The following is an 18651-nucleotide window of genomic DNA, read 5'->3' on the forward strand; positions in this document are numbered from 1 at the left end:
CGAACAAGAAGCTGGTTTTGATTCAAGACCATTGATTGGACTTTAAGACTCAAGGACTGAACTAAAACATTTAATTCAGAAAGACTGCAGAACACAGCAACACACAAGAAGCAAAAAAAATAATGTAAAATAATCTCCCTTTGACAGATGATTTTACACTGTGTGATGCAGACAAATGAGTACAAATAGATCCATTCCTGTTTTATTAGCCAATTATTAATATCATTTTTTAGATAGTGAGATCTGCCAATAACAATTTTCACTATACATTTTTTTAAGGAGACAATGAAGAATTTTATGTAAGTTGAATGTTTATATCACAACAATAGTCGCACTGCTTTTTTACGGAAACTGAAAACGGCCTGCCTTACTTTTTTTTTTTACTTCTCGTGATAACGAGATAATGAAGAAAATACCGAAATGTCACTCTCTCCCTTTCTCTCACTGAGATGCAGAGACTTTACCCGTTTTAAGTTTCTTTATTTTGTGGTTAACAACAAAGACAGTAGAAGAGAACACTTTTATGTATTAGTGGATCTACACTCCTCAAACGCCTTAATTCCATCTCATAGACCAGCCCCCTCCCTCTATTTTATTAGGTTGAGCGACAGATACCAGGGCTGACGAGCGTCTCTGCCTGTCGAACCAGAAGAACTTATCAATTTATACTTGATTTATTTATTGTGTTCAAAAATCTTTGATAAACTGCTTTGTTTTAATGTGGATTGTAGAAAAATGACAAGATTACATTGCATCGGACTGAGTTAGGCTGTTTGGGTCCGCTAATGTCCAGAGCTCAGTGAACGCACCACACGGACTCTTGTTGTCCCCTGGGTTCAGTCATTCAACCTGTCACCACAGTAAATCAGCTTTCACTCAGTCACACAGGTGGTTTGGCAGAGTTTTTACACCAGATGCCCTTCCTGACACAACTCTTTATTTTCAAGCCACAGGGAGACCCAGATAGGCAGCAGCAATAAGGGTCTTGCCTAAAGACCAACACTGTATTTTTTTTAGCCCATTGCACCCTTAGGAGGTAAACCCAGGTTTCCTGTGCAGCATTCCTACACCCAGCCAAATGAGCCATCCAGCACAATGACTATTGGAAAAAAGCTCGGAAATGCAGCAAAAGGTACCTAAAAATACATGTCTCAACCTGGGTCATCACTAAGCCTGTTTATTTTATGCTCGCCAAATAGCCCATTGTTTTATAAATTCTTAAATGATCAGATGCTAACAAAAATCAGCGCAATGGTTACTAAAAAAAAACAAAAAAAAGACCAGCAGAAGTATTTAAACATATTTAAACATAGAATTTCTCCAAAATAAAGCAGGTTATGGACTTTGTACACTTGGATTTTCTCATGACTGCATTTGTAAAGGAATTCTGAAAATATCTGATATACTAATCCTAATCTGATATACGAGGATATGAGGATAGTTGGAAAAAAAGAAACCCTGTCAGCTTTTCCCCAAAGACAAGTCTGGTGTTAACAAAAGCTGAAATTAACAATACTGTGCACCTATTTAAACAAAACTCGATAGTGACCGATAAAGCACATTCATTTTATTAACCATCCCAGACCATACGTCTGACCAGGATCCCAGCCGTAAAGTCTTGTCAAGGCTGATCTTTGAAGTCCATAAAGTCAGCAACAAGGTCGGTAACTGCAGCAGAAAAGCCATAATGAGGTAACAAAATCAACTGGAAAAACTTGCGTGCATTTAGACCAATCAAGCCTCAGTGAACCCCTCCATGGGGGGCCACGGATGGTGGTGACATTAACTTTCAACAGGAAGTCAGGCTCAGCCAACCAATTAACCAGCTCTTAAATCTCCTTAGAGAGTGTGCAGTGTGTGCGCACGTGTGCTTTTGTGTGTGACAGCAAAAGAAAATGCAAGTATGTGTGTGTTTGAGTGTGACAGGAAGTGAATGTGTGAATGTTGAGTAAAGGTTAATAGGACCTCAAGAGGGATAAGATGAAGAGCTGTTACTGTCCCAAAGCTGCCCCCTCCTCCTCGTCCTCCTCCTTTTTCTCATCCTCCAAACACACACACACACACACACTCTTCCACACACATCAGGGGCTCAGTGCCAGAGCTGCTGGCCTACAGAGCAGCAGGGTAGTTCATTACTGCCCATGGCAAGCACTTGCACTAATGCTTCTTAATACCCAACATTCTCTCCCTATTACACCTCTTCATGTCTATCACTTCTCTTTCTAGTTTCCTTTTCATTTGTTCTGTCTCCTCCTCCTGCAGCTTTCTCCTCTCCCTCAGCACTTGCACAGCAGACACGCATGGATCCCACTGGAAACAAACACTTTTTTGCATCACAGATTTGACAGCTTGACAACGTTCTTCCTTCAAAATTTCTCTTGAAGCTCAGGTACAAATGAACGCCGATAAAAATTGAGCCTATCAGTGGTTTGCATTTAAAAAAAGTAGGAAAAAACATTTTTGGGCAACTGCAAACTAAACAAGTTAATTTCTTTGGTTTTGTTGTTTCCCAGTTTTAACTTGCAGCTCACATGACAACCTCTGACTGCTTGTTATATCAAAACTTAGCTCAGCTCTGTAGTCCTTCCAGAGGACAAGTCATAAACCACTGAATAACACTAAGATGATGGTGAATAACTGCAAAAATTTTATCATTAAAGTCTAACAGGGTAGTAAAGGAAGTACATGTATGCTTTACACACATAATGCCATTTTTGGTCATTATTACAGCATTACCTCCAGGCATTTTGCAAAGCTTGGGTGAGACAGGTGCTTACCTTATCTTCTAAATATTTTAAAGTCACATTTCAATCATTTGAGCTATTTTAAAAGCATTATTTTAATGGTGATTATAGTGTTTTTAGCCAAAAAACGTGTTGTTTTCAAGGACATAGTCTCGGCAGAGCGGCAGGAGTTCATTAGAAATTCACCTCTGAGTTGTGGGCGGGGCTATTGTAGTGGAGCATCCATCCCATCCCCCTTCCCGTCACCCATCTGTTAACACTCTTTTGCGCTACCTTACACCCCCTCAAACCCCGAAGCTAACATTACTGGTACAACAAGAATAACAATCAATATTGGAGCAATTCAGCCGAACAGTTTTGAGCTCGATGCCAGCTCAGACGAAGACGTAAATGGATCTAGTCATCTACCAGTTGAAACATCAGAATGGAGCGGAGCAGGGAGCTTGTTGCCCATCTGTTGTAGTTGTGCTTTTTTTTATGTCACTTTTTTTGTCTACGCCTGATTTACAATGACCTGCATAAAGAAATACTCAGAAATGCAATTTTGAGCTTATTAGAAAAATGCCAAAAGAACATGTTAAAAACACCCAAAACAAAAATTTCTTCAGTGGGTCTTTAAATACTATAAGAACAACACGCCCTGTGGTCTGATGAATAGTTTCTCTTACACCTGGGTTTCAGACACATTTTTTCTCCAGTTGACATCTCATTGACTTTTCTCTCCCTCCGTTAAACTGAAAACATTTTTATTCTTTGCTCTTCCCACATTCTCTCCATCCGTACTCTTTGGTCTCCTGCCCAGTGACTTACACTTTCTCCCTCCCCTGATCTGCCTCCTTTTTAGATAAAATGCCGTCACTCTTTTTCCCTGCTTCACCTTCATCCATCCTCAGAGCTCTCACTTTCCAATCATTGGCTTTATTTCTTTTCTTATTTACGCTTCCCCTCTTTAATCTTTGGGAATGAAAAGGCCAGCTCTCATGGCACAGTTAGTATCTGCTCTAAAATACAGAAAGACTTGACACAGTTGGCTGCTGCTGGTACAGCTTTCTTGGTTTTGCGTGAGGTTGTGTTGCTCCTTTGTCAGTCATGCTACTCTGGGTTAGAGACTGACAGCTTTAAAGAAGGAGACTACGTTTTTCAGATGGCTACATCTGTTGCTTTGAAAGGAATGAAGCTACAATTGTCAAAGTTGCTTCTGATCTTACTAAAAGGTGGATTTAATTGTCCAAAATCGCCACTTAACATTTCATTCCATCACATTTTTCCATGTAAAACTTCTGTTTCTACACCACTTTCCTAAATATGCTATTTTAAGCTTATCTTTGGCTTATTTTTAAATGATGACTCAATCATGTAAATCTTTAACATTGTAATTTTAAGTGTTATTGATATAAACAATGTTTTCTTAACTTTGTTTAGTTTAAGAAAATTTCTCAGGAAAGTTGGTGGTGTGTTTCTACGGGGTTGAACTGTTTGGACATAGATACTATAAATTTTAACGTTATCTTAAAATTAAAACAGTTGTGTGTTTCATCACATTGTCATAGTTACACATCCCACCGTTTTCATATAAGGACATTTCACCAACGTCTGAAGCCCAAGGAACTGTCTAAAAATGGGCAATTGGACAGGACATAATACAGTGAGCCGTGTTGTCTTCACCCACATGTCCACCCACCTGTCAGTCTTTGACATCTGATTAGTGATTAAAAAAAAAAAATTGGAAAAAAATGTTGGGGAAAAAATGAAAAAAAATAATCTTCTCTTTCAAGCAGCATGAATGATGGATTACAATACTTCTAACTCATTATATAGGCCTGTAATACTGAACGTACTAAAACAAAGGATCCTCGTCACCTTAATGAATCCTCAAAAAAAGGATTTATGAGGTTTATGAGGTTTACTGTGTAAAGTAAGCTTTCAGTATATTGCATGAGGTTATGCCCAACGGCTGTTAAAGGTTTTTGTTTCACATTTAATTGGATGAAAAAAAAATTGTTCAAACTTTTTCTTGAGGAAAATATTGAGTTATTTATCTGAAATGCTGAAGCTCCCAAACTTCTGTCTCCAGCTCTTTAATAGCCTTTCCCAGGTCGTCCAACTATTTAGCTTTTGAAGTGTTGCCCTTTACCAATAGCCCCATATGTCCTTTTATTAGGTGCCTTTATGTGATATATTTTTGTGCTAATTTTTCTGATGTAAAGTAGCAGGAAGAGTTTTAGGTCTAATTAGCTGTTATAACACTTCAAGGGCAAAAATCAACTAGATAATGTGTCACCAATGTCACCAGAACAGCATGGGTCCATCTTGGGACATCGTTTGGGGCATCTTAGTGGGATAAGCCTACGATGATGACAGCCAGACGATCCAGTCAAATAAATCTACACAGAGCTCCTATTACTTCCTACTTTTGAGTGATTCCAGCAAACCACTGATAAGAGTCATTTTGGTCGTGTTCACAAGTGTATTTACATTTTTCTTCTACAGCCCTTAAAAGATCAAAGATAGATCTAGTGAAGTGGTAAACTGTTATTTTTTTCGAATAATAGCTAAATCACAGCTGACTGTTTTACTTAGTCAGAGGACATACTTAACCCTTCACGGCTGGATGAAGCTCGTCTGCTGGACTTTTATATATGTAGTTGTAGATTTAGATAAGTTAATTCTTCTCTAAGAGTTCTGGTAAATCGCCTGTCCGTCCTGGGGGAGGATCCCTCCTTCATGTGGGCACCCCTGAGGTTTCTTCGTTTTTTCCGGAATCCGGTTTTTTTGGGAGTTTTTCCTTACCGCGAAGGGGGGTCTAAGGGCAGGGATGCCAGTATAGCTTAGTCAGTTTGTTAGTTCATTTTAGTATTTTTCTATTGAACTCTTTGTATTCGTGATCCTTTTGATTTCATGTTTTACTTCGAAGCCCATCGAGACGACTGTTGTTGTGATTTTGGGCTATACAAATAAAATTGAATTGAATTGAATTCATTTGACAGTCTTCTTCTTTCTCTTTCGGCTTGTCCCATCAGGGGTCGCCACAGCGAACAAGTCGCATGGTAAACTTGGCAATGTTTTACGCTGGATGCCCTTCCTGACGCAACCTTCTCAAAGCAACCGGGCTTGGGACCGGCACAGAAGTAGAGAAGGGAACAGGGAGCAGCCCGGAACCCTTCATTTGACAGTAACCTGAAGAAATCCCTCTATGCTTCTCTAACTGGGGATATTGGCCACAGAATGAAGCTGCCAGTTCCAATGCAAGCCACTTAACACTGAACAATGTCTCTAGTGCCTGCTGTAGTTTTCCACTCACTCAAAGAAACTGGTGCACGTCATAATAAAAACAAAGATTTAATATATTGTTGGCAAACAGGAATCTTTCCGTCTAGAAAGACCTTTTTGTCAAGACTGGCAGCTGTGAAACAGCACAATAGAGAAAATAAATTTCAACTTCTATTCATGTGACAAGATAATATGTTGATAGCCATCTTGACAGAAGCTTTCTCCCTAAAATTCATTGAGAAATGGAGATGATCGGAAAAATCCAAGCCCAGTCCAGGAACAACGCATTCTTCAGGCATGTTTCTTCTTAAACTTTTTAATCTCCTGCATTCCAAGTGTTCTAATCCACTATCCTCCTTGTGAAGCTCACCCACTCATGCTCCCATCATTTGTCATTTCTACCCTTTGTCTTCCACTCCTAATCGTTTTCCCTGATCTCAAATCTGTTTCTCTCACCCACTCTTGCTCCTCTTCCTCTCCATCTCTACCACTCATTTGTCTATTTCCATCACTCCTATTCCCCCTGCTTCTGCTGTGACTGACAGGTAAAAGCTGCTGCCCGGCTAGGCAAAAAATATGTGTCTTTTGGTTCGTCCACCTGTCGCCATAGCCCTCCTGCTGCTCTACATCATTTAACTAAGTGGCATTTCCTGCTGCTGTAGATGACAGAGGTAATCATCTGCTCATCCGCATTCATTCTGAGCTGACTTCTGCAGGTTTGGACACCAACAGTTCACGCTTGTGTGTGAAGTTCAGTTTGCAATCAACGTGTAACATTTTTACTAGTCAAAAGATGTCTGAAATTATCAGCAATCCAGTTCAATGTGTCGTTGGTTTAAAAAGACAGCCGAAAGAGTGAAAAACGCACATAGCTCTGCGGACATATTTAGATTTTAGAATGTGGTAAAAGACAAGGAAGCAGATGCTGGATTACAACTGTGTACCCTTGGCAGCACATGAGCCAAGTGTTTGCTGTTTGTACAGATGAGAGTAAACAGCTAGAAGATTGGCATCTTCGCAATGATACGACTTTGTATGGTTAACTTTGAGTACACAATAGGAAGCAAAATTCCAGAGCTGAGTAATTATTGTGAGGTTTGCACTAGTCTGTCTTTTGTTTTTTTCCATCTTTCACAACTCAGATCTCAGAGAGGTCAAATGCAGAGTGTCAACAAACAAAGTCAACAGCTGTTTTCCCATCCTAGTCACCTTTTAGGGTCCACTAGCAATGCTTTTGCAATTCAACTCAACCAACTGTAATACAAACAATGACATATAGATTTAAAAGATGACCTCTGACATTACCCATTGGTAAATGGAGTACTTATATAAAACTTTTCTGCCTTGAGTCACCCATTCACCCTGACACACACACATTCACACACTAATGGCGGTTCTGCTACCTCGTCAACCTCAACCACCAGGAACAATGTGGGGTTCAGTGTCTTCCCCAATGAACACTTGGACGGATGGCCAAACCAGGCAGGAACTGAACTTTCAATCGATTAACACCACTACAATCCACTAACTACGAACTCTGTGCCATAACCCTATAGATTCTGAATGGCAAAGTGAAGCCCAGAGTTTGCTCCACCCTCCTCAATAATGTTCTGAAACAGCCACTGCGTGGGACACTGCAAAGTATTGGTTTCACACATTTGATTGTAAATAAGAAATGAGTGAGTGAGTTTGACGTCACCTATAGTAAATAGCAAACTTCTGGCTCCAACTAAATCAGGTCAATGCAGTCGCCATTTTTTTCGCAATACGGTGGCAATCATGTTGGAGCCAGATGACGTCAATAAGCAGTGATTTGTCCAAGTTGGTCTCAGTCATTGTTTCCATCTCAACCACTCTCACCAACTACTTAAGTGGGCTCAAAGAGCCTCTCAAGCATTTCAAACGTTCATTGTGAGACCACATACTTTTACCCAAAAACCTGATTGGTCTGTTTATAATATAAATAACTTCCACTACAGAAAAAATACCACAGGAAAAAATGGATAAGCCTTTTTAAAAAAGAGGTAAAAATGGTTATGCTGACAAAATTAATGACTGAGTAATAAATATCTCTCAGTAGAAGTGAATGGGATTTTGGCTTTTTGGAGCAAACAGGCTTGGGTCAGCATGGGTCAATGAGTCTAGTTCTTGTATACAATCAATGGTCTACAAAAACCATCCTCCCAAAGTATGTACAAATTTAAGCGCTCATGAGGTCTAAGTGCCTGGATGTTTTTTGTTATCCCCCCACAGATGAGAATGCAAAGCAATAAACTTCAAAAAATTGCTTCAAATAGCTTCAAAAACCTGAATGAATGAATGAATATATATATATATATATTTTTTTTTTTAAATGTTTTTTTTTAGTTTAAAGTTGGACTCTTTACCATGAAGGTCAAAAGATAAATGCTCCCTTTAGTAACCCGCCTCTAGCAGTGCTTGGAGGAACTACAACATTTTGCACTTCCTGGTCCGAATCAATTTAGGAGACTAAAGGGGGGGGTTGAAGAAAAACCTGAACACAGCTGTGCTTTTTAGGTTTTCCCTTATTATTTAGATTTAATTCATCAATTAGAAAGACATGCATTCTGGAATTCATCAGGAACGGAATGACAGTCATGTTTATCAGTGGAAATATTCCACTGTTGAGGCTTTTTAGTCGCATTTTAAACTTGGTGTGGTTTTCAATCATGTAGGTTAGACGTCCCACACCTTCAGACGCAATGGATTTTTTTTTAAAAGTGGGAGATGCAGAGGTCCTCCAACGTGTTTACTTCCTTTCATTTTACAGCACTCTTTATCAAATTCCCACTGACACCTACACTTTTTTATCTTATTTGTCCTCTTATTCTATGTCATCCACAGCCCTTCTGCACCCCCTCCCCCCCTGCATGCTTGTTGATTCATCTAACTAAGCAGCCTCTCAGCCTTGCTCGCCTCAGATCATTTATTAAATATGGATTAATTACAGCGAAACCTTGTTATGCTTCGTTAGGACTTCTTGCATTAATAAGCAGTTGTTTTAATTAGAGGAAAAGAAGGTTTCAATGTGCTGCATGTTTTACACCTCCAACATTATAATTAGTTTAAACACAACTTCATTTGTCTCCAGCTGGGTTCCACCATGTAAGACATACATCCTCATCTTCATCACTGCCTTGATAAATTCATTCCGGCAGTTTATGCCCCACCACACCAAAATCAGTTAGGGACCATCCCAACTTCTCTGTTTGATCATCTACAACTGTAAGCTTCTGATATGAAGGAAAGTAACCCCTTCAAAAATGTATCCCCTTTACATCCAGAAGCACATGTTCTGAACGTGTTGATTTACTTGTTAGTCAGCCGACTCTTCAAATATGTATAAGCAGATACACTTTCATCTCGTTTTCACTGAGAATATGTCATACATAATCTTTTCCTCTAACTTTTTGAAGTTAGCATTTCACCCAAAAAATGAAGAAGAAAAACAATCAAGTTTAGGAGAGCATTTCTGCCTAAATGTGGGGTCAAAGCACATGAGAGATAAGAATCCACAACATCCCAGGACTGAAGCCCACAGCTTTTGAAGAAAAAAAGACATTTCCAAGCTTACATCTGTTAATTTGCATTAAGCTGCTGAACATTAAAAGAAAGCAGTCATCCCAAACTGAGCCTAAAGTTTCTCATAAGGAAAAAGAAAAAACACAGTTATTTCTGATTGCTGCATTACTCACTTTGTGGTATAAGATGTTTCCTAAAAAAAATGTCCATTAGGTATTATTAGGGCGTCATAAAATGAATTAGTTCTATTGAGGTGCCTGAAAATATAAGCATATAGAATACAAAAAGATGGCTTGTATTAATTTTTGTTGACCTGGCATGCATAAATTTCTTAAATCCTTTTCAGTTTATTGTTGGATCATTTGGGCAGGATCTTGCTTTGGTGTTTTCTGCACGATAAACAATTGCCAACATTTAAGTACATTCCTGTTTTTCTTTCAGATTAATTTCCTAAATTAAACCAGTGCTTTAAGTCGTAACACCATGACCTGGATTTTCCAAGGCATGACACCGTAATCGTTCAACAATCCAGCCAATTACTGGATTCGATTATTGAACTTTTGTACTTTGTACAAAAATCTTGGTAATCTAAGTGAAGGACGTCAAACTTTGGAAAAGCGTTGAAGTTTTGTTTTAAACTGTGATAGCAAAAATGCTACAGTGTTGCACAAAATGGTTACGTGCTGACTAATAAATGCACATAATTGCCATTAAACATGAAAGAATAAGTCTTGACTTGAAGACTTGATCAATTTAACTTTAGAGAAATTTATTTAATTTTTAAAGGCAAAAAAAACAGAGCTTCCTTTCTGTTCAATAATGAAATTAAAACGTTTATGCGGTTAACATAACTACCGTACTTCGATTAAACAAAAGCAAATTTCAAGAACAATAACTTTACTGATTTACGTCAAATTGTAAATCAAGTGGATTGTGAATTTCTAAACTGAATTTAGTTTAGTATTTAACGGTAACATTTAAGCCTAATAATTTAACATATTCACATTAGATCCTGTTTGAATTGAAGCGGCTCAGATGCAGCTGTTCAGAGAAATAGAACCAGGGCAGATCACTTGCGTCATAGCTGGCACTTAGCTCCTGGAACACTGTGTTGTGGGACCAGGGATTATTTTGGTTTCTATTTAAGAGGACTGTCATGTATGAGTGGTGTAGGTGGTTTATAGAGGACCGGAAATGGAAACCAAGCTAGACAAACGTGGAATCTAAAACTTTAGTGAATAAACCTAAATGAAAAAAAAAAAGTCAAGAAAACTTGGTGAAGACAAATAAGATAATGACAATAAGAAACAGCTGAGTAATGCCAGTGTAAACTTGGTTTGCAGTGATGGGGGGGGGGGGGGCACTAGGCACCAATCCTCGCCATGTCTGACACTTTACTTTTTGTCAAAACGGAACCTTAGTTTGGGTTCAAAACTTTTTTTTTTTATTTCATGAGAAATCAGTCCAAAATGTTCGTCAGGCAACTAAAATACTGGGACTAATTTTCCTCAATAAAAACCCAAGTAGACTTTAAGGTGAAATTTTCTTGTTTGCTTCTCAGTTTGTGACTTCTTTTTTTTTTTAAACATACTGGTACTTTTGAATTCATGTCCTCCTTTAAACTTGGTTAAACAAAAACCTATCAGAGAATGTTCCCTCTTACTTTTCAGAAAGTGACACTACATCTAAATTTTTGTGGGTAAAAAGAAACAAAAATAGACCCAAACTTAATAGCTATTAGGATGCTTCTGTGCAATAGAAGCAAATGCAGAGATAACCACTTAAAGCAAAAGACTAAACCATTGGCGCCTCACTTCGATTTTTGCCTATCAGTGCAAAATCTTTCAGTTTCTGATTACAGCAGGAAACTTTCAGTCATTGGCAGTGTGCAGTTGACACAACAATCAATTATAATGAAATTTATGTTCTCTAAATGACTACCAGAAAAAAATTTGACTCTACATTCAAGTATCATTGATTTTAAACTTTCAGATTTAAAAGGTAGGTGACGTCATGGGGAAGAAAAAGAGAAAACACTAGATAATCACCAAGAAATCTAGCCACAGGGGTTGCAAGCCAGTTGCCTCTGTGCCGGTCCCAAGCCCGGATAAATAGAGAGGGTTGCGTCAGGAAGGGCATCCGGCGTAAAAATTGCCAAAATAACCATGCGAATCATCCACAACACTTTAGACATACCGGATCGGTCGAGGCCCGGGTTAACAACGACCGCCACCGATGCTGTTAACCTACAGGGTGTCGGTGGAAATTTGACTACTGTTGGTCGAAGAAAGAGGGGAGGCAGAAGGGCACGTGGCCAGAGAGAGAAGGGAAAAGGCAGGAACATAGGTTTGAGAATAGGGACTCTTAACGTTGGCACAATGACAGGGAAAGGCAGAGAGCTGGCAGACATGATGGAGAGAAGGAAGGTAGATGTACTGTGTGTGCAGGAGACAAGGTGGAAGGGCAGCAAGGCACGTAGTATTGGAGGAGGATACAAACTGTTCTATCATGGTGTTGATAGGAAGAGAAATGGGGTAGGTGTGATTCTGAAGGGGGAGTTTGTAAACAGTGTTCTAGAGGTGAAAAGAGTCTCAGACAGGATGATGAGCTTAAAGTTAGAAATTGAAGGGGTGATGGTGAATGTAGTCAGTGGGTATGCGCCACAGGTTGGCTGTGAGTTAGAAGTGAAGGAGAGATTCTGGAGTGAGTTGGATGAGGTCATAGAGAGTTTCCCCAGAGGAGAGAGAGTTGTTATTGGAGCAGACTTTAATGGGCATGTTGGTGAGGGCAATAGAGGTGATGAGGAGGTGATGGGCAGGTTTGGTGTGAAGGAAAGGAATCTGGAGGGACAGATGGTGGTGGACTTTGCGAAGAGGATGGAAATGGCTGTAGTCAACACTTACTTCCAGAAGAGAGAGGAACATAGAGTGACATACAGAAGTGGAGGTAGGAGTACTCAGGTGGACTACATCCTATGTAGACGAGGTCATTTGAGAGAGGTTATTGACTGCAAAGTGGTGGTAGGAGAGAGTGTAGCCAGACAGCACCGCATGGTGGTGTGTAAGATGACTCTGGAGGCCAGGAAGAAGAAGAGAGGGAAAACAGAAAAGAAGACCAAGTGGTGGAAGCTACAGAATGAAGAAACTTGTGAGGAATTTAGGCAGAAGTTGAGACAGGTCCTGGGTGGTCAGGATGAGCTTCCAGATGACTGGGAAACTACAGCAGAGATTATCAGGGAAACAGGTAGGAAGGTGCTAGGTGTGTCATCTGGAAAGAGGAAAGACGGTAAAGAGACTTGGTGGTGGAATGAGGAAGTACAGGAATGCGTCCAGAGGAAGAGGTTGGCTAAAAGGAAGTGGGATGTAGAAAGGACTGAGGAAGGTAGACAGGAGTACAAGGAAGCGCAGCGTAGAGTGAAGAGAGAGGTGGCAAAGGCCAAACAGAAGGCTTACGATGAGCTATATGACAGGTTAGACACAAAGGAAGGAGAGAAGGACTTGTACAGGCTAGCCAGACAGAGAGACAGAGATGGGAAGGACGTGCAACAGATAAGGGTGATTAAGGACAGAGATGGAAAGGTGCTAACAACCCAGGAGAGTGTACAGAAAAGATGGAAGGAGTATTTTGAGGAGCTGATGAACGTGGAAAATGACAGGGAAAGAAGGGAGGAAGATGTGGTTGTTGTGGAGCAGGAAGTAGCAGAGATTGGAAAGGAGGAGGTTAGGAAGGCTCTGAAAAGGATGAAGAGCGGAAAGGCCGTTGGTCCTGATGACGTACCTGTGGAGGTATGGAAGTGCCTAGGAGAGACAGCAGTGGAATTTCTAACAAGGTTGTTCAATAGGATTTTAGAGAGTGAGAAGATGCCTGAGGAATGGAGGAGAAGCGTTCTGGTTCCGATCTTTAAGAACAAGGGTGACACGCAGAACTGCAGCAACTATAGAGGAATAAAGTTGATGAGCCACACAATGAAGCTGTGGGAAAGAGTAGTGGAAGCCAGGCTTAGGAAGAAGGTGGAGATCTGTGAGCAGCAGTATGGTTTCATGCCCCGTAAGAGCACCACTGATGCCATTTTTGCTTTGAGAATGTTGATGGAAAAGTACAGAGAAGGTCAGAAGGAGCTGCATTGTGTGTTCGTAGATTTAGAGAAGGCGTATGACAGGGTGCCGAGGGAGGAGCTGTGGTACTGTATGAGGTCGTCTGGAGTGGCAGAGAAGTATGTCAGAGTAGTTCAGGACATGTATGAGAGAAGTATGACGGTGGTGAGATGTGCTGTAGGTCAGACAGAGGAGTTCAAGGTGGAGGTGGGACTACACCAAGGATCAGCTTTGAGTCCTTTTTTGTTTGCTATGCTGATGGACAGGATGACAGACGAGGTAAGACAGGAATCTCCCTGGACAATGATGTTTGCGGATGACATTGTAATTTTCAGTGAGAGTAGAGAGCAGGTGGAGGAACAGCTAGAGAGGTGGAGGTTTGCTCTGGAAAGAAGAGGCATGAAGGTCAGTCGTAGTAAGACAGAATACATGTGCCTGAACGAGAGGGATCAAGGTAGAAGCGTTAGGTTACAGGGGGCTGAGGTGAAGAAGGTGCAGGAGTTTAAGTACTTGGGGTCAACAGTTCAGTGTGATGGGGAGTGTGGAAAAGAGGTGAAGAGGCGAGTGCAGGCAGGTTGGAGCGGGTGGAGGAAAGTGTCAGGAGTGTTGTGTGACAGAAGAGTGTCAGCAAGACTCAAAGGAAAGGTGTACAAGACAGTGGTGAGACCAGCTCTGCTCTATGGGTTAGAGACGGTAGCAGTGAGACAGAGACAAGAGGCTGATATGGAGGTAGCGGAGATGAAGATGTTGAGGTTCTCCTTAGGAGTGACCAGGTTAGACAGGATAAGGAACGAGTACATCAGAGGGACGGCTCATGTTGCCTGTGTTAGCGACAAAGTCAGAGAAGCCAGACTGAGATGGTTTGGACATGTTCAGAGGAGGGATAGTGGATATATTGGTAGAAGGATGTTAAAGATGGAGCTGCCTGGCAGGAGGGCAAGAGGACGGCCAAAGAGGAGATACATGGATGTCTTAACAGAGGACATGAAGTTGGCTAATGTTAGGGTAGAAGATGTCCATGATAGAGTGAGGTGGAAAAGGATGATTCGCTGTGGCGACCCCTGATGGGAAAAGCCGAAAGAGAAAGAAGAAGAAGAAGAAGAAGACTAGATAATCACCAAGAAGGAAGTCATCTTTCTGCAAGAAAAAGGATTGCAGACATGCTTTGCTCAGTGCATTACCCAGTAGGATTGGCAAAAATGATGCACGTTTTTCTTAATCCTCAAAGGTTTTTACGAACTATTGACTGCAACTAATTTACTTTGCACAAACAATGACACAATCCAGACAGTGGACTTTCACTGTTCTTTTACTTAAGCACCCGCAGAATTCACTCTGTGTGTCCCTACCACACACACACACATACACACCAGCAGCACTTAACATGGCCTGCCATTAGGCTGTCAGTTAGTCAGGCCAATAGAATAAGTGCCATGGATTAGGCTGAGACAGACACACACAGAGAGGGAGAATGGACAGCATACTAAACAGAGCGTGGCATGAGGTGACAGACATCCTGTCATGAAGCTGTCTCCCTCCTTAGGACACACACACAGTACACAACTATTATAACCACTCAGGCAATCAATAACTGAAACATGATTAACTTCGTGTTTTTTTTCTTCCTTTCTTGGACTTTCTGGACATTTCTCTAAACGCCCTTCTGTTTTTTTCTTCTAAAATAAAGGGCAAAAACATGAGGATCACAGGTTGTTTGTTTTGTCATTTCCCCTCCTTTTCGTTTTTCTTTCACACCTATTCCTACTCGCTCCATCTTTTCCAGGTCTTTTATTCTCCCTCTTTCTGCTTCTCTCTTTCCTCTCGGGGAATCACCCCTCACCTGCATATGTATTCTGCCCTTCTTCCTTCAACTTCCTACATCTTTGTTTTAACCTTCATTCATTGCTGCATCTTCGGGTCTCTGCTCAGAAAGCCCTCTTCATCTTGGTTCCTTCTCCATCCCGCCTTCCTCTGTGTCACCCATTCCTCATGTAAAAGCTTCTCTAATTGAACAACCAAAAGATATGACTTGATCTCAGCCACAGACTTGTCCTCGTCCCCTCCATGTCTCCACATCAAACAGCTCAAGGAGAAAACGAGACAGTGATGCACGGTCACTCCTTTTTCTCCTTCAGCCTCTTTCTGCTGCTCTCTCCTCTTTTTGTCCTTGCTGTCGAAGAAATCCGATTAAGTAGAACGTAAATTGTAAACGTGTTTCCTCTAAAACGCACTTGAATGCTCATCACCTTCACATCAAGGCAGAGCGATTAGTGGCCGCTGTAACTCAAAGAGCACAGCAGCTCTGAGCACACAAGATTAGAAGGACGGCTTCAAACAGATGCAGCACCTTCAAAAGGATCTGCTCACTATAGCTTTTAGAGAAAACTGGACTTCTGGCTAAAGATTGCAAGACAATCTTGACGTGAAGCCTAAAATATCTAAATAAATGAAGTTTAACTTTTTAAACAGTAAATCCCATTTGCACAACATGAGGATGAATTAGAGGACAGCTGACTTTATAAGACAGACAGTGGTTGAAAACCAACAGTCAGGCTACTCCTGCTGCAGCTGAGTGGAGATTCATGCTCTCTAAAGCCAAAACCAGGCAGGTCAAAATGGGAAAGGAAGAATCCTGATCCGGAACACTGCTCTGTCTGCTTGCGCCCTAACTTCAAGCGCGCTGGTGACTGTGGGATCAGGCGCACAGACATCGCCCTCTAACGGCTTAAAGCAAAACAGCAGTCTGGGGAAATAAAATATTCGCAGCTCTTTGCTCCAGACTCGCACGCTCTCACCCACTTTAACAGTAACTTTGACCCAAAAAAAGCTGTTGGGACTTAAAACAAATTATCTTCGAACATATTTTTACTTCCATATATTTTGCTGATTATTTTGAAATTGAATATTCACTTCCGTGTTATTGTAGGTCTGATCAGAGTGGTTCTTTCCTCACTTTAGTGCGAACATATCACGAAATTCAAACGTTTCGAAGTTTTTTTTCCTGAGTTTTCTATTTTGAAAAAAATAATAATAATAAAACCGCTGTTATATATTTGTTATTTTAGAGTAAGAACGATGGGACTTTTAGATTTATTTGTTCGTTCCTGCGACATGACGCACAGTCTGCTGCTCCAGAGGAAGGGCTTCGGTCATAAGGGACAGTCTCTCCGTCAAAGCAGCCTCTTTTTGGAGCCTTACGCTCTCTGAATACCAAGCAGACCAAGAGTGTGGATCGCCAGCCTCAAGAGATTCTTTTAAATCCAGCAAACCTTAACAGACGCGGCAGCAGGAAGGATTTCACCCCTTTGATAGTTGTATTTCTATTGACTTTAGATGAACAATAAGAATAGGAATACAGCTGCGGCAACAGGGTGGAAGAGAAGCGATGAATAAACGCGTGAGGATGCGGTTGATGCATCTTTTCTTTAAATGTCATCTTGATGTAGAGTTTACTTGCCATTCGGGAGCGATCTGACGTGATCCATTCATTTAATCTATGGATTTTCATCTCCAGCTTCTGACTGTTTTAAATCACCGATTCGGCAAGAAACATTCAATAAATTGACACTTTTTGAAGCCCCCTACGCGTAACAAGTGCCAGAGAGTTCCGTCTTAAGCGCGCAGACCCAGCTGAGGACTGCGTGGGTCCGTGGCTTTACAGCCTGCGTCTTACAGGATTGTGCAGGGACAAATTGAGTGCGGTGCAAGGTCAAAAATAAAACAAATGAACCCTAAAAGCAAAGCGGCAAAGGTTGGAAAAAGCCAAATTAGTAAGTAATGTATCGGATTAACGGACTCAGATATAAGTTGCTCCCGGACGCAAACATCTATGAGTTTTCTATCCACTGCTGCTTTGACAACTTCCACAACGTTTTAACGTTTTTTTTCTTTTGTTTGTTTTTGGCGCCCAGACGGCGCGTCGCCGTCAGTCACCTGAGTCCAGCGCGAGAAGTATGTAAAATAACCCGCCAGAACAGCAAACCGAGTCACGGGTAAACCTTGAAACATATTCCATCTGTCGCAGACATTCGCAAAATATAGACTTTTTCGGGACCTCCAGCTCGCAACAAAAGCAGACGGAGAACCTGAACCAAGACCAAATCTGACCAAACCCGCAGCGCCTCTCGGCAGTACTCTTTGCGCACATAACAGCTGACTTTGGCGGTATTTTTACCAAACACGCATCTGCTGTGGACTCTCGAGTCCTTCTCGGGAGTTAACAAAGCATCTTAAAGGCTGACACGACATATTGCATGCTTACCTGGAAAGAATTGTCCTTCAGTAAATCCCAAAAGTAATAAGAAAGCCGTCAGTAAAACGCAAGAATAACTCCGTTCATCCATCTTTCTTTCTTTCCTCCTCTTCTGTTTACGCGGGATAAATATATGGAACAAACTATTTAAGAGACTCCAGTCTGTTCATCAAAGTGATTCTCCTCAGTTTAGGACGGGGAAAAAACAAACGTGAATAAAAATCCGCGTGCTGTTGCAGAACAGCAAGCCGAAAGTCAAGTTGGAGCGCACAGAGAAGTTAGAGCGCGCTCCACACCTTTCCTCTCCTCTCCTCTTTTCGGGTCTGAGAAGGTGTGTGCGCGTGGCTGCGCGCGTGAACCATGAGGCCAGTGAAGGGAGGCGCGGTGTGCACGTGTGCGTGCTCAGACGCTCTCTGACTGGCTTACACGGAGTTGGAGAGGAATGGAGAGCGGTGCGCTACATTCCTGGGTGCCAAACATAGTGGGGCTACGCGCACGGATCTTCCGGTGACGAGTTTCAAAGTAAGGTTCGTTACTGCCGAGATTTAACAAAAGATCACCCTCAAGAAAGATCCATTTAGACTCCAAAAAAAGAGACACTAGATAGAGCTAAGGAGCGCTGTCCGTTTTATATCTTTAACCTTAGGAGGATTGCAGCCGTTTACTTTAGTTTTCGTTGCAACTCGTTAAAAAAAGTTTAGTTTGTGTTTTCAAGGAAAAACAACTGTAACATTCCCTATAGTGTTTG

General features: G+C 41.3%; 1 protein-coding gene across 8 annotated transcripts in view; it reads right to left on the reverse strand.

Annotated features, from left to right (window-relative positions):
* The window catches only part of LOC101158188 (receptor-type tyrosine-protein phosphatase T), a 313387-nt gene extending 295047 nt beyond the window's left edge, over window positions 1-18340 (reverse strand). For 5 of the 8 annotated variants that reach the window (XM_020703319.2, XM_020703318.2, XM_020703317.2 and 2 more), the window contains exon 1: window positions 17913-18340. In XM_020703319.2, coding sequence (XP_020558978.1) covers window positions 17913-17994 — 82 coding nt within the window. In that variant the 5' untranslated portion in view covers window positions 17995-18340. The remainder of the gene's footprint in view (window positions 1-17912) is intronic. The other 3 variants (XM_020703325.2, XM_020703323.2, XM_020703322.2) reach the window with 1 other exon arrangement.
* Between the last annotated feature and the right edge of the window lie 311 nt (window positions 18341-18651).

Source organism: Oryzias latipes, chromosome 5, assembly GCF_002234675.1.
Source record: "Oryzias latipes chromosome 5, ASM223467v1".
NCBI lineage: Eukaryota > Metazoa > Chordata > Actinopteri > Beloniformes > Adrianichthyidae > Oryzias > Oryzias latipes.